The following is a 16,920-nucleotide window of genomic DNA, read 5'->3' on the forward strand; positions in this document are numbered from 1 at the left end:
TTGCTTTTAGAGACTTTGTTTTTCAAGATTTTGTTTTGGGAACAATTTATTTTGTTTGGCCCCGTCCCAGTAAGTGTATGTATGTTCAGTGTAATTGTGTAACATTTTGTGTATGTCCATTCGTGAAATAAATTACAATTTATTTTATCTCCTTGCTTTGCTCAATCATATGATCTCCAGGTATAAATGTGTTAAAAGTGCTGGTCTCCCGTGACAATATGTGTAGAAAAAAAGTTGTGTATTCACAAACAAAACATTGAATAAATGTGATGACTAAATAAATATTCTGAAAACGACATTAAATTCCATTTACAGTACTTTCATACCAGAAACAAATATCTACAGATTTAGCAGTCATTATAGCTCCCGCTGGCGCAGTGCAGCGAGACAAACGCAATGCATCAGAGGGAGTAGACTCGCCATTCTAAATGCATTGGCCGTGTGAGAAAAGGGGCCGGGCCAGGGTTGCCACCTTCTACTGAAGGCAACCCGGAGACATTTTAAAATTTAGTGCTTACCTTTTGGCAACGGCGTCTCCCTGGCATCGTTCCAACATCCTCCGACATCTCCCGCTGCAACCCTTCAATATTGCCGCACGGCATCACATGGCGCCGTATTGCCATGACAATTGGTCGTCACATTGTGATGACAACACCACAACATCATGTAGCGTTCCGTTGTCATGGCAACAGGCGTCATGTGATGCAGTGACGTCAAATAGCATTCCCATTGACATGACAATGTGGCACCATTTGACGCCGTGCGGCCATACTGGCGGGAGTTACTTACAGGGGAAGATGCCGGTAGGACTCGGAGGACGCCGACGCCACCCAGAGGTTTACTAGGTAAACCCGGAGCACTAAAATACGTGGTCAAAACCCGTAATCTCTGGGTCAAACCCGGGGTGGGGCTAACACACTATTGCACGTGTTGACTCATGCCAGCTAATGTCTGCTACATCTATATACTTTAAGCATGGACATTCCAACAAATAATTACAAAAGATCTATCATAAGAGCTAACATTTCTAATCATAAAGGACTGATTTGTAATGTATGGGCAGGAAATATGGGTATTTTTAAAAAAAACTTTACACATTGTCGAAACGTCCACATATGTTTGCAATACATTGGACATAAAAACATCCTATTCCCATTATTGTTCTTAAAATCTGGAATTTTTTAAAATTAAATAGGAATTGATGCTTTCAAATATTTGCTCTTTTACAAAAAAAACTTTGGAACATAAATAAAATCTGGAAAGTATTTGTGAAGAGCTTTGTATCAATGACCAGGAGCAAGTTTCTACATGACAGACTTGTAAATTATTTGTACTGTATATATGATATATGGGTGTCAGTGATAACCACATAAATTGTAACCTAACTTTATAACTTTCCTGTTCTCAGAGTCACACAGGTATTTTATGGAACAGCTGTACTGTTGCAGTTTAGAAGTGACAATCTTTGTTGCTTTTAAATTACTTTCAGGTGAATGTGACACCGGCTCTGTCATCAGTTACAGACCTTTTGCAGCTTTCTCCGTATGGTTCCAGCACTGTTTCAGCAATACAACATGAAGCTTTGGCTCAGCAGAATGGTAGCCCAGTTAACTCGCCAGAAACAGCTGCACGATCTATCACTACTCAAACCAATGGCAAACAAGACAGCGACGATTTTGATCAAATTATCAAACAAATGGCGCAAGTAAGTATATGACTAACTGCATGAAATGTTCTAACACAGAATCTAAAAGAAAACTGCCTGTGAAATTGGTTTGAATCCCAGAAATTACCAATCTTTTTTGTTGTGCTTGGTAAACAAGCAAAATTATTTTTATTAACACTTAAACCTACAGTAGTTTAGTGATCAGTTTAGTCAGATTTGATTGCTACACAATTACACCTGTTACGTAATTTTAGGCTATATAATATGTTTGTTAGAGTTCTACAATTGGAACACCATGAAAACAGCTAGACAAAACCTTATGGATTGTAGAATTATTTGTTTTTATTAAGGTGCTATTAAAACTGAAACTTTTTACATGTAGATATTTATTAAATTACCACTCTTTAAAGACCTCTCCCTTAGAGTATATTAGCAAAATGTCTCTTGCAAAGCCAAAGTAATCTTAAATATAGTTGGTAAGTTGTTGTTTTTATGTTTTCACTATAATAACTGATCTGTGCTTAGAAGCATAAAAGCACACATGCAATATGTCATTTTATTATTAGACAATGTATCATATGCAGCAGTGGTAGCCAACTCCAGTCCTCAACAGGCCAAGTTTAAAGGATATCCCTACTTCAGCACGGGTGGCTCAATTTGCTGAAGCAGGGATATCCCTAATATTTGTGGCCCTTAAAGACTGGAATTCGTCACCCCTGCTGTACAGGGTAAATCAAAGAAATTGTATATGTATAGAGACAACTTTTCTAGCATAATTTCAGTATTGTACAGCATGTTTCAACACAAATTTGATTATATTATCAGAAAATATCTGATGGTGGCTTTATTGTTGCCACACTGTATTAGGATTCTTCACTAATTCCCGAATTTAGGGTGTGCTGCGCATTCCAGTTGTGAGGCTGATCTAAAACTTGTCTCCGGGCACGTTGGCCTAATGAACTGTCCTCTGCCTCGCATATTTATATTGCATTGCAGGCTATATCATGAAAAAAAGAATGTTGTAAAAAAAAAAGAGGTTCTAGGTATTTTTCGAACAGATTCATCTTAACCAATCTGCTTTCAATATTTCCTTTACTCTATGGTTTTGAACAGGGTCGCCAGATAGAAACACTGGATCTGGTCAAACCTCCCAGTGGTGGTCTGGGTTTTAGTGTGGTGGGCCTGAAAAGTGAAAATCGAGGTGAGCTTGGAATATTTGTGCAAGAGATTCAAGAAGGCAGTGTTGCACATAGGTAAGTTGATCTCTGTTATAATGCAGAACTAAAAGTGTGCTCGCATTAGTATTTTCAGGCAAGGATGATATGCTCTGATGAATGGACAATCGCCAAAGACAAGTTGCTATTTTCCTGTTCACCCTGGCAGTGGACACCGTAGGGTTAACTCCATCCTCAGCTTAGTAGGACATGAAATGGAATTCTTGCAGGTAGGCCATAAAGGCCCCTCCCACTTACCTGCAGATTAGTCTTTTTCCGGTCCTACAGCTAGGAACAGGTTTTGTTATTTTGTTAAAAAGGACTCACCTGACTGTAATTAGTACAGTAAAGCCAGGGAATCTCAACCTCTCTTGTCCCTGAAGCTCCGATCGACGTGCCCTGGTGGGTATCAAGACAGAGGCCTGCGCGACCGGGCAGTCCCACGGAAGCGTATCGGAACGCTGGGGCAGAACAGCAGGGCTGTTTGAGCAATGGAGGCTCAGTGTATACCGCACAGGCGTCTAAGAACGCAGCGATGTGGGGAGACAAGCCGGGCGTCTCGGGCAGAGCATAGCGTGTGCATGTTCTAACGTGTGAGCGCGCGCTGTGTCCCACCGGCGGATGCGTGCGAGGGTCCAGAGCTCCGACTAGGCTGCCGTCACTGTGCGACGGAACACAGTGTGTGAGAGGCGCCTGAAGCAGCCGCAGCATGTAACGCTCGGTACATAGAAGAAATCAGCTCCAAAAAGCTGAAAGGAGTGTGGAAGCCAGCATGGACACTGCTGGAAGTAAAGGGTCGCTGACAAATATTAGGTGAGTCCTTAGATTAGTTCTACAAAAGGATTTAAGAGAGTTGATAGCAGGAACTAAAGGAATAGATTTGAATTTTTTAACTTTAGTTCTATGGTTATACAACCAGAGGAAGAAACTTCTAAGGGGACAGTAGAGTCCCTGCATCAGAAGAAAAAAGCTGATTAAAAAAAAAACCGAAGTGTTGTGCATGTGAAAAGCCAGCCTTAGGCTAAGGCCCCGCTCCCTCAGTCAGCGCGTCCGCACTGCATGCAGGCAGCGCGCTGAGAGGCAATTGACCGCTACCTGCGGCCTGTAGGGAGCGGGAGCCAGAGCGGGGGGGGGGGGGGGACATGGTTTGAGCGGGGGGGGCATGGTTTGAAAGGAGGGCTCTCGTGCTGTCGTACCCCCACCCCCCCTGTCGGTCCCTCTCTCACTCCCGGAGCCCCTCACACTCTGAAGCCAGGAGTCCCAGGGGCGAACAGCACAGAGGGAAGTACACACACAGGCACTCACCCACTCACACACGCACACACAAAGGCACTCATACACACACAGGCAAATATACACGGGGGGGGGGGGTGAATCGGAACGGGGGGGGATCGGAGAAGGGGGGAATCGGATTGGCTGCTGGGATCCAATCCGTGATTGGTTCCCTTGCGTGTCACGTGACGCGACACTCGCCGAACCACAAGCTCCTTGTAGCTCCGGCTGGCTGACGCATCACAGCACGCAGTCAGCCATGCCGGAAGGAGCCAGCGGGGACCTCCAGACTGGAGGAAAGGGGCTGGTGGCCTGCTTCCGCGCGGCCGCGCGCGTCTGGATGCAGCGGGACCAAAGCCATCGAGGGCAAGAAGCTTTGTGCAGCCTTAAAGCTGCAGCAACAGAGTCAAATGAGCAGATGAGTACTTTTCTAGCTTGGAAGATACAGTAAAACAAAGTGTTGATTCTGCACTGCAGCAAGCCGTGAAGACACCGCAAAAGAGAGCAAGGTCTCAGACCAGCATGGATAAAGTAAGAGATTCCTCATCACACGAATCAGAGTTGATGTGTTACCAGGTGTCAGATGGGTAGTGTAATTCATCAGAGCAAGAAATGCAAACTGAAGAATCAGAGTTTGATTTAGAAATGGTGGACCCTCTTATAAAGGCAAAAAAAACATTGGAGCTAGAGGATAAGGAAGAAATGGTTAAAAAATCAGAAATTATTCGGGACAAGGCAGAAGAAAACCAGATGTTTTCCAATTCATCAAGTGATCAAGGAGATGATACAGATGGAATTGTCACAGCCGGATAGAAAACTAAATATGCCAAAACGTTTAATAGAATGTATCTATCCATTTTCACAAGAAGAGGTAAAACACTGGGAAGTCAGTCCTAAAATTGATGCAGCAATTTCCAGGGTGTCAAGAAAACAGCTATACCAGTTGAAGATGCAGCATCCCTCAAGGATGTAATGGATAAAAAGATGGATAGTGTTTAAAAAAAGACATACGGTATGTAATCGCAGGTACAGCATGCAAACCAGCGATATCAATGACATCAGTGGCAAGAGCAATGCGGATATGGGTTGCTAATATAGAAGAAGCATTGGAGAAAAGAGAGCGTCTGTTCTGAAGGCGTTGTCAGAAATCAAGTGGGCAGCGGACTACATAGCGGAAGCGTCGCTGGATGCAGTGAGACTGGCAGCCAAGTCAATGGCTTGTACAGTAACAGCAAGAAGAGTGCTATGGCTCAGATACTGGATGGCAGACACAGCTTCCAAGAACATTTTATGTAACTTGCTCTTTGAAGGAGAATTCCTATTTGGGATTAAATTGCATGCGATTTATAAATAAAGCGTCAGGAGGTAAAAGTACGTTTTTACCACGAGAGTATAAATAGAAGATACAGCCCTACATTCTATCAGCCAGAAAGGACACAGTATAGGGAAGCAAGAACATATCGTCCTGGAAAACCGTTTTCAAGGCAAACGTCATGAAGAGTCGGACAGAATAAGCTTTTTCATGGCGGCAGAGGGAGAGCGTCATTTGCCAGAGGTAGATTCTCATGAAGGTCAGGGTGTCCAGCGACTTCCCGTTGGGGGAAGACTGAACCAATTCGAAGCGACATGGGCCCAATCAATAAAAGACAGGTGGGTACTACAGGTCATTTCTTTAGGGTACCACCTGGAGTTCAAGGACATTCCAAGAAGGGATATATTTTTAAGAACAAAATATACTCAGATGGAAGAAAAAATAAAGCAAATGAATTTAATCTTGAAGGATTTATTACAGGCCACTGTAATAACAAGTGTTCCTCAAAGACAGATGAGAAAAGGCATTTAAACCAAAATCTTCTTGATAGAAAATGCATCAGGAGGATGCAGAACAGTATTGGATCTAAGAACAGTAAATACCTATTTACAGGTAAGAAAATTCAAAATAATTTCATTAAACATGATTCAACAAGAGACAGGGGGTGCCCAATGCTACATCCCATTGACAAAACATATATGATGAAAAGTATAAAGTAAAATACTTCAATAATAATAATAATATTAAATACTTGGTTATTTAGTTAACCTTTTGGCCAAAGCGTCATAAGCCTGCATACCAACGCCAAGGTATAACCAAATTAATGCAGGTCCTACACTACACTACACTGTCAACCCTTCCTTTTACCTTTGTAAGAGGGTAAGAACCATTATAGGTCTTGTTCCTGCAGCAAATGAAATGACCTCCCAAGTTAAAAAGGTGAAGGAGGAGGAGTGAGCTCTTGGGGGGAGGTGCCACAGCCTCCAATTGACTGCTACCAGTCAGACATTGATTAACACACATTAACAGCTAGCTCAAACTCCCACACCCACCACATGATGAATATATATTTATGTCAACCAGAGAGCTACTGAGCGTGGCAATTGTATACAACAAGAGACAGGGGTGCCCAATGCTACATCCCATGGCCAAAGGGTTAACTAAATAACCAAGTATTTAATATTATTATTATTGAAGTATTTTACTTTATACTTTTCATCATATATGTTTTGTCAATGGGATGTAGCATTGGGCACCCCCTGTCTCTTGTTGTATACAATTGCCACGCTTAGTAGCTCTCTGGTTGACATAAATATATATTCATCATGTGGTGGGTGTGGGAGTTTGAGGTAGCTGGGAATGTGATTTAATCAAAGTCTGACTGGTAGCAGTCAGTTGGAGGCTGTGGCACCTCCCCCCAGAGCTCACTCCTCCTCCTTCACCTTTTTAACTTGGGAGGTCATTTCATTTGCTGCAGGAACAAGACCTGTAATGGTTCTTCCCCTCTTACAAAGGTAAAAGGAAGGGTTCACAGTGTAGTGTAGTGTAGGACCTGCATTAATTTGGTTACACCTTGGCGTTGATATGCAGGCTTATGACGCTTTGGCCAAAGGGTTAACTAAATAACCAAGTATTTAATATTATGATTATTATTGAAGTATTTTACTTTATACTTTTCATCATATATGTTTTGTCAATGGGATGTAGCATTGGGCACCCCCTGTCTCTTGTATACAATTGCCACGCTCAGTAGCTCTCTGGTTGACATAAATATATATTCATCATGTGGTGGGAGTTTGAGCTAGCTGGGAATGTGTGTTAATTAAACATCATTCAGGAAGTAAAACCAAAGGATTGGATGATATCAATAGATCTAAAAGATGCCTAGTTACACATTGCTATAGCAAAAAGACATCAAAAATTTCTCAGATTTACAGTAAATCAACAACACTACCAATATACGGCTCTGCCGTTTGGACTAGCAACGTCTCCCAGAACATTCACAATGGTGTTAGCCCCATTGATAGCAGAATTAAGGAAAAGGGGTGTGGAGATTTATCCATATCTAGACGAATCCTGATCAAATCACAAGAGAAAAACTGCTACTGGACAAACATTGTCGTGTCTTTTCTAGAACAGCATGGCTGTATCATAAACGTCGACAAGAGCAAGCTAATACCAACACAGTCACTAAAATACCTGGGAGTAGAATTTCACATGGCGGAAGGAGAGGTGCGATTGCCGTACTGAAGGATCCAAGATATTGGAATTCAGACAAAGAATGCTCAGAACAGCGAACAAATCATCAGCAGCAGACTGCATGAGACTCCTGGGAAAGTTTAATTCAACGTTAAACGTAGTAAAATGGGCAGGTCTACACATGAGACCATTGCAACAAAATATTTTACAACAGTGGAACGGAGATCCCAAAGATGAAAGAAATAAAATGTACATATACCCACACACAAAGAGAGAACTAAGATGGTAGGAAAAGACACATAACCTATTAAAAGAACATACGTTGCACCAGAAACAATGAGTAACAATCACCACAGACGCAAGCAGCGGAGGTTGGGGAACCCAGTTGGGGGACTTACTGGTTTAGGGTTCTTGGACAACCAAAGAACAACAGTTATCATCAGACCTGCTGGAACTCAAGGCAGTGCAGAAAGCAGTGGAAGCATTTCAAAGCCAGGTCAAAGATAGAAATGTACAAATAAAGTCAGACCACAGAGCTGTGGTAAAATATAAAGCTAAGCAACAAGAAGCAAAAGACTGAGTCTAACATCAGAGATTCTATCATGGGCAGAAGGCTGTTACAGATATAACAGCTGTACATATTCCAGGGCCGGAAAATATTACAGCAGATTTTCTCAGTCGCAACCTGATTCACCCAGGAGAATGGTCATTACACAACCAAGTATTCCACCGGTTGGTAGAACGCTGGGGATAGCCAGAGATAGATCTGATGGCTACTCACCAAAACAGAAAGGTGGTGAATTATTGCGCAAGGCATTTTCATCCCACCGCAAGTCACACAGATGCCCTCAGTTTCGAGTGGCAATTCAATCTGGCATATGTGTTTGCTCCAATTCCTCTCATTTCAAAGATAGTGAGGAAGATCAGGAGCAATCAAGCAGAAGTGATACTGGTGCTACTATATTGGCCGAGAAGACCATGGCTTGCCCATCTCATAAACATGGCAATAGACACTCCGTGGCATCTTCCAAATATCAAGGAACTGATGCAACAAGGACCAGTATATCACCCAGACCCCATACAATGGGTCTTGGCGGCTTGGAGATTGAGTGGGAGACATTGTGAGAAAAAGGATATTCATATAGAACAATAAAAACTTTGTTGGAAGCAAGGAAAAAATCGAATTTGGTTATGCTTCAGAGACTGGTGTGTGAAATGGAGACAAAGTTTTTTTTTTCCCTCCAAATACTGTGATGCTCGTAAAGTTTCTACAGGAAGGGTTTGATAGAGAACTGAGCCTCAGTTCATTGAAGGTGCAAGTTTTCAGCATTGTCGGCACTGTTAGAGAAGAATCTAGAAACTGGGAGACTTATTATTTGTTTTTTACAAGCGGTCAAGTGGTTAAGACCACACGTCAAGAGTAGAGTGCCACATGGGACCTGTCACTGGTACTGGGTGTTCTCATTATGCACCCTTTCGAACCTATCGATCAAATACCCTTAAAGTTACTATAATGGAAGGTCAAATTCCTGATAGCTATCACATCATCAAGGAGAGTGGGAGAATTACAAGCCTTGTCTTGTAAAGAACCGTTTCTGGTCATCCACCAGAATAAAGCAGTGTTGCGACCAGTATATCATTTTTTGCCGAAAGTAGTTTCTCAATTTCATATGAACCAAGAAATTGTAATTCCTTCATTTTGCCCCAAACCAGGTAACAAGCAGGAAGAGAGATTGCATAACCTTGATGTAATAAGGTGCTTGAAAACCTATATTGAAAGAGTGCAGGACATAAGAAAGTCAGGTAGACTGTTTATCATTCCTGAAGGACCAAGGACGGGGCAAGCAGCGTCCAAAGCGACTATCCAAATGGATTGTATCATGTATCAGGAAAGCATACGAAAACAAAAGACAAAATCCTCCTTTAAATTTAAAAGCACACTCAACAAGAGCCATGGCCACTTCATGGGCATTTAAGGCACAGGTATCACCAGGACAAATCTGCAAAGCGACAGTGTGGTCTTCATTTAGCACATTTATGAAGTATTACAGATTGGACATTCAGGCTTCAGCTGACGCAAGCTTTGGGCGAAAAGTGTTATAGTCTGTAGTAAAATAAAGTGGAAAATGTAATCAATAAAATGGTTGAAACTGATATTGGCATTTGGGTTTTGTTTTCCCTCCCTAAATAATACTGCTGGGGTATGTCCCTACGGTCCCCATAGTCCCCACTGCCAGGGTGAACAGGAAAGGAGAAAATTTAAACAACCTACCGTAATTTTTTTCCCCTGGAACCATGGCAGTGTGCACATAGTTGAGGTGCCCACTGCCATGGTTCCAGGAAAAGAAAATGACGGTAAGTTGTTTAAATTTTCTCTTTTTGTGTGTTATCCCCTTGAGTGACAGAAGGGTGCAATGGGGGTTCATTGTTTGGAACATTAAAAGTGTATACGTAAAGTCTTCCATTTTTTTTTTTTTACATTCAGTACGTTTATCTACTGGCAAAACAGCTAGAAAACCTTGATTTATTCACATACAAGTTTTTTTTTCATGAGTGTAGTGTTAGTTATTTGTGCATATATCTGCTTATTTTCTTGATACTTGTGCGAGGCTGCAGGGTCTCACTTCTGTTGATTTCTTTTCGCTAAAACTATATGTGCACTAAGAGGAGGAACAGTAGTATCTGAAGTGCAGATCCGTGTGGAGGGAATAGCTCTTATATGTGTCTTACTCTGACTTTGCCTTCTTTTTCTGAAATCTTTCATATTTGCAAGAAAAGCAGAGAGAATGCCAAGTAGTTACTGTTACTTGTCATTTATGCTTCACATAAGAGAGAACACCTTTGCTGGTCTCTGTGAGCTTGTCCATTGTGCACTGCAGGGTTAAGCTGTCACATTGACAGGTGGCTTGATCCCGCACAATCAACAGGAAAGGGATCGCTATAATGTATATGCTTTATTTTGTTAATATGGTAGGGATGGACGGTTGAAGGAAGTGGACCAGATCCTGTCCATTAATTGTCAACCCCTTGATCAGACAATCACACATCATCAATCAACAGGAAAGGGATCGCTATAATGTATATGCTTTATTTTGTTAATATGGTAGGGATGGACGGTTGAAGGAAGTGGATCAGATCCTGTCCATTAATGGTCAACCCCTTGATCAGACAATCACACATCATCAAGCCATTGTCATCCTCCAGAGAGCACAAGATGAAGTGCAGCTTGTGGTTGCTAGAGGATCCCTGCCTCAGCTGATTAGCCCTGTGGTATCGCGATCACCATCTGATGCCAGCACAGTCTCCGCTCTTTCTAGCCCAGTGAGTACTGACTTCCACCATCAATTATAACAAAATGTATTGTCTTGCCAGATTTATAAATACTTTGTAGTATACATAAACCTTTTACTAAGACCTTTTCTTTATAGAAAAGGCATGTTACTTTGCAGAGCAGGATTTCTCCTACCTTTCAACAGACCAAGGGACCTCTCCTCCTCATTTCCTTTTCTAAGTTTGCCTTCAGATTGGAAATGGATAATACACAATTAAGATGTCATCATGTGCTTAAGCATTTAGATAACAAAATGTACCTAGTACCCCTATAATCTGAAAAAGTAATTTTTGTTGCCTTTTGGGTAATATCATTTGTTTAAGGAACCCAATTAAATTGTTAAACGTTTTATAAAATATTGTTGTATGCTAAGGCGTAAACCTAGGCATTAACGTTTCCTAGTTTTGGGTCACCGCTAAACATAAGTAAATTCTCCCTATAGAAAAGACTAACGGATGGTAAACAAACTCCTCCAGTGATGTATTGCCATTAAGTAGTCAAATGTAATTTCTTTATATTTTCTCAAAGTACATGAGTATTCTGATAAGACTTTGAACACCATAGGAATCCTATGTTCTGTAGAGATGTAATGGTTTTAGCATTTAGTGCAATCTGGAAAATCAGTTTACCTTTTTACATAGCTCTTTAAATATACAAGGTGATAGAATAGCATTGCTGTTACTTCTCATCTCCTTTTTATTCAGTGTTATTTATGATGTGTTTTATTAGATGCACTGGCAGCATGTGGAGACCATAGAACTGGTGAATGATGGATCGGGGCTTGGTTTTGGAATTGTTGGAGGAAAATCAACTGGAGTTATTGTCAAGACTATTTTACCAGGAGGTGTAGCAGATCAGGTTATTTCATCTTTTTTTAATTGACATGAGTGAAAAACAGTGTTTGTATAATATAATGTTTTGTTTAAGTTAGTTTTCTCTTTTTTTAAGGTTTATTTTCTCTTTATATTTCAATGCTTGAATGCTAATTACTCTATTATTGAATTGAAATACTTGAAGAACTGTAAAAAAAAAAATATATATTCTTATTGGGAATGTTTCAATTTTGAGACCCTCATTTCTGAGCTGTAATCAGCTGCAGGTCACAGATTACCTTGAATTAAAAATATTAATATTGTGTTACCTACTTCTCTTTTTTTTGTAATGTAGCGTTTATTGTTGTTTTTCAGCAAACAGAGGAAATGATAATATATGTTTGTTATTTTGATCTGGTGACTTCCAAATAGATACGTTTTGTACTGTCATTAAATCACAAATTACATCCAAAGCATATTGTATTTGTCTATATAAATTAAGAGTATCATCAAGTCAGAAAAGAAAGAAATGTGTTCTTTAAAAATCCCTTTGTGTTTATTCCTTCAGCATGGCAGACTTCACAGTGGGGATCATATCTTGAAAATTGGTGAAACTGACCTTGCTGGGATGAGCAGTGAACAGGTGGCCCAGGTCTTGAGGCAATGTGGGAACAGAGTAAAGCTGGTCATTGCAAGAAACCCAGTGGAGGATTCCTCTGCAGGAGTCTCTGTCAGTGTTCAGATGTCACCATCACTGCCAACTCTACCAGAAACACAGGTAAGTGTGTATAATAAAGACTGAGTGCTCATTTGCATGTCATTACCCAGAATCCCTGGCTGCACTGGAAGCTTTGTAGGCTAAGAGATAATGGTTAAAAGCAGGGTTGCAGACCTGTGTGAGACATGTGAATGTGCTCAAAGTGATATTTTTATTTGCTGTCATAAAGACACATCAGCATGTTTTTGTCATTACAACAAGACTTCCATGAGGTTTAAGGAGTAAACTGGTTTGGACAATGTGGAATTTAGATTTGTACTAAAGCAGCAATACCCTACTGAATCCTATATGAGTTTAACTTATATAATATTAGTACAATATCTTGCCCCCTGAGCACATCCTGCTCTTTTAAAAGAATATAAATATATATATATATATATATATATATATATATATATATATATATATATATATATATATATATATATATATATATATATATTTGCATTTTATTGGCTTCATATATATTGACTTTCAATACAGAAAAGAAAAAAAGGGTAAAAGGTTACATAGTTTTACAGATTGAAAATTAAGGGTACACGTGGGAAGAGAAAATATTGTGATGCACACCATGCCAGAAGGGAGGTTACCCAACAATACAGTACTTTTAATAGTTTACTTATATATTCTATTCCTGCTCCAAAATGTGATTCTAACATAGAATTCGTGTCTCTCGATTGTCTGCACCATGGATCACAAGATTTAGTAAAGTTTGGCAGAGTCGTGAAGAAAATGATTCTTTTTTTTTTGTTTTATTTCTAGCTTCTGAAGTTGCCATGGTAACCGTTAGTGCTCTTAGCTCTGGGGAAAATTCAATTTTAACCTCCCGAACATTTAACATTTCAAATGCTTGAGAGCGTGAGTTTAAAAAAACGAACACAGTATCTGAATTCGGATTAGGTCCAGCTTTGGCCTCCCTTCAATGCCACGCCCGGGACTGTTGGCTTCCTCCTGCCCCCCACCCCCGATTGCAGCTTATATTCGTTTAACTGATAGCATATTAGTATCTTCCCATGAGCATGTCCTATCTTTAAACAAAAAACTGTGTGCCGAGCACACGCATTTTAAGTGAATCTTCTTTGTCTTTTGTCACTGTTTTGTCACACAAATTGTGTTTGTGATGGTGATGTTTTTAATTAAAAATCAAAACACAATTTCAGTGACAAAACGCAAAGACTTAGAATGCGCGCGTGCTTGGCACACACCCCCTGTTTTAGCTATTTGCACTTTTATATTTATACTAAGATGTATCTCTGTGTGTGTGTGTGTATGTCTGTCTGTCCCAGTGTGTGTGTGTCTCTGCCTGCCTGTCTCAGTGTGTGTGTGTTGTGTCTCAGTCTTCCAAGTGTGGCTGGGTGGCTACTGATCATGCTCGCTGTGCCGGGCTTTGCTGCGCATGCGCGTTAAGCCAGTGCATGCGAGGGACAATCACGGCTTCTGCCTCCTCTTCTGCGCATGTGCTGTCTTCAATCTCCGTGCGGCCTGGAACGTTGAGGTATCTGCATGCTCGCTGGCACGTGCACCCTTCTGCGAATGCGGCGAGGCCCGTGACCGTTTCTGCGTCATGACTTCACTTCCGTCATGCGTTTTTGTTACAACGGATGAAATTTTCCCATCAAAACTCTGTAGGTGCCAGCAAAGAAGTTTCACTTCAAAAAATATGTAATGCCTTTTTAGTGTTAAAAAAACATGATGGGCCTCATGCAGAGAGCAGCGCTATTTCAAATCTCGCCATTTTTTGGGGAAATTCGCGCACAAAACTGCCGAAAATGGCGAGTTACGGAAAACGCGCCATTTTTTTTTTCGTTTTCAAAATCTCGCCGCGCGGCTGGCGAGAACCTACATCTCGCCAGTTTTAAAACTCTCCTAATGCAGAGAGCCGCGAACGGCATCTAGCGGCTGTTCGCGCCAAGAAAATGGCGCGATTTGCTAGTATTTGCCTCGCCAAGAAAAGTTGGCAATTACATAGAGCTCGCCGCCTATAGGAAAGGGGGAAAAAAATGCGCGATTTTTTTTTAACACATTTTTACAGCGCGCATCTCTCCAATTCTAACTCGCCACACGCATTGATGACAAACATTGCAGAATTCGCACATTTCTGCATATGGAGAAAACTCTCCAAAAAAGCTACTTTTTATTAAACTCTCCAATTTTAAAATTCGCTGCTCTCTGCATGAGGCCCGATATTCTTAATCTCTAGCTTTTGAGGTTACCATGATAACCTACTAGACTCCAAGGGGAGCTCAATTTTAACCTTCCAGACACTTAATAATCCAAATGCGTATATCTCCTTAACGGAAAATTGGATTTAAAAAAAGAAAATGTTGGAAAGGGCAAAAAAGGGATCTCTTAAAGAAAATTTTTCTGGCAAATAGTTTCATTTTTCTAAAACTCCATTAGTTAGTTCTGTGTTGATCACCCTATCTTGGTAATTATTTCAACATTTTTTGTTTTGTATTGCTTTTTGTAAGGCTTTTAGGATGTAATGCATATTTCTGCTAAATTGTCTTGCTGTTCAAAATTGGACTTTGAGGCTTTTAAACAGATCTTAGACTATGAAATGCAAACATTTGAAACTGTATTACAGTACATGCCTTAATGCTTTCACTTTGTTGGACGCTCCATATATATTGCTAAGTTTACCTTTAAATAGAGTAAGGATCAGACAACTTTCTATCAGGTTACATGAATTTCCTGTTAAGTAAGCTTTACATTGTTTTAAAATAATTCTCTCGCTTTCTTTTAATCTGAAAGTCAAATGATGGAGCAAGTCAATACGGAGAAGATGAAACTTTTGATGTGAAGCTGGCGAAAAATGCTCAGGGTTTGGGAATAACTATTGCTGGCTATGTTGGTGATAAAAGCTTAGGTAAGGTTTTCGAATAGCCCAGTCACAAAGTCGATAATACTGTTGAGTGCTGAGCACCCGAGTTCAAATGCATACAAATCACCAGGTTAACCTACTAAAATGACTTGGACAGAGCATTGTGGCAACAATATTTCCTTTTCTTTATATACAAATGACTAAGAAATGCAATATTACCAATGCAGACCCAATTAGGCGTCGGTTAAAAGGTAACAAGAGAAGAATGGGAGTGGGGGACATTAAGGAAAATGATCCCCAAAAGTCTGGTTTGCATCCACACTATTGAAACTACATACAATACTGATGAGATGGTACTTTACATAAGTGGTGCTCAACTCCAGCCCTCAAGACACCTCCTCCACCCAAACAGGTCAGGTTTTCAGGAAGACTGAGCCACTAATTGAGCCACCTGTGCTGAAGCTAGGATATGCTGAAAACCTGACCTGTTGGGGACTTGATGACTGGAGTTGAGCACCACTGACCTAGATTATTAACCATCTCACTGCTAGAAGGGCCCGCAGCGCATTTCTCTAGAATGCATTTCAGGCTTTTATGTCATCGAAGTGGTTAGTTTACCATAAGTATGTGATTCCCTTGGCAACACGAAACTGCAGGAGATTTGTTGCCTTGGGAAAATCTGATTTTTTTCACCCTATTATCTTGTTGAAGAGTTGAACCCCGTTATAACGCGGTGCTCGGGTCCACATAATGAGACCGCGTTATAACAGGGTTCATGAAATGGCTGCCGCGATCAGGGGTTCTGCGAGGACTTGTGTAGCAGTTAGAGAATTGCACCAGCATATGAAGGATCAGGGGTTCAATTCATGCATGGTATGGTATAATTGATAAATTATTATTTTATATAATACACATGCAGGAATTGAATTTATGATCTTTCATATGCTAGTGCAATTCTCTAGCTGCTACACCACAGGGTTGGTGTGCTGAATCTGACTCTAAAGAAACTTAACATCTACTGCACAGTGCAGTCCATGATGGAGAATATTTAGAGAATCACCAGTTAGAGAATCACACTAGCATATTCCTGTAGGATGTTGTGTGTCTCCGTGTCTCCGTGTCTCCGTGTCTCCGTGTCTCCGTGTCTCCGTGTCTCCGTGTCTCAGTGTCTCCGTGTCTCAGTGTCTCAGTCCGTTAGCAATAAAGCATTGAATGTTATAAAAAAAAAAAGTTTTTTTTTTTGAGATCTTTTTAAATCGGGAGTTACGCTCAGACCGTGTTATAAGCGGATCCGCATTGTAGCTGATAATATATATATATATATATATATATATACAGTGGTTGACAAATCACCAAAAAATCTACTCGCCACACAAAAAAATCTACTCGCCACCTAGTACCAAACGTGTGCTGCTTGGGCCAATATTTACTCGCCCGGGGGTTAAATCCACTCGCCCGGGGCGAGCAAATGTATAGGTTTGTCGAACACTGTATATATATATATATATATAT

General features: G+C 40.7%; 1 protein-coding gene across 1 annotated transcript in view; it reads left to right on the forward strand.

Annotated features, from left to right (window-relative positions):
- Nucleotides 1–797: 797 nt before the first annotated feature.
- The window catches only part of MPDZ (multiple PDZ domain crumbs cell polarity complex component), a 119,736-nt gene continuing 103,613 nt past the window's right edge, over nucleotides 798–16,920 (forward strand). The window contains exons 1-7 of the mRNA XM_075589157.1: nucleotides 798–803; nucleotides 1,490–1,705; nucleotides 2,780–2,919; nucleotides 10,771–10,984; nucleotides 11,724–11,852; nucleotides 12,375–12,584; nucleotides 15,339–15,453. Coding sequence (XP_075445272.1) covers nucleotides 798–803; nucleotides 1,490–1,705; nucleotides 2,780–2,919; nucleotides 10,771–10,984; nucleotides 11,724–11,852; nucleotides 12,375–12,584; nucleotides 15,339–15,453 — 1,030 coding nt within the window. The remainder of the gene's footprint in view (nucleotides 804–1,489; nucleotides 1,706–2,779; nucleotides 2,920–10,770; nucleotides 10,985–11,723; nucleotides 11,853–12,374; nucleotides 12,585–15,338; nucleotides 15,454–16,920) is intronic.

Source organism: Ascaphus truei, chromosome 1, assembly GCF_040206685.1.
Source record: "Ascaphus truei isolate aAscTru1 chromosome 1, aAscTru1.hap1, whole genome shotgun sequence".
Lineage (NCBI taxonomy): Eukaryota > Metazoa > Chordata > Amphibia > Anura > Ascaphidae > Ascaphus > Ascaphus truei.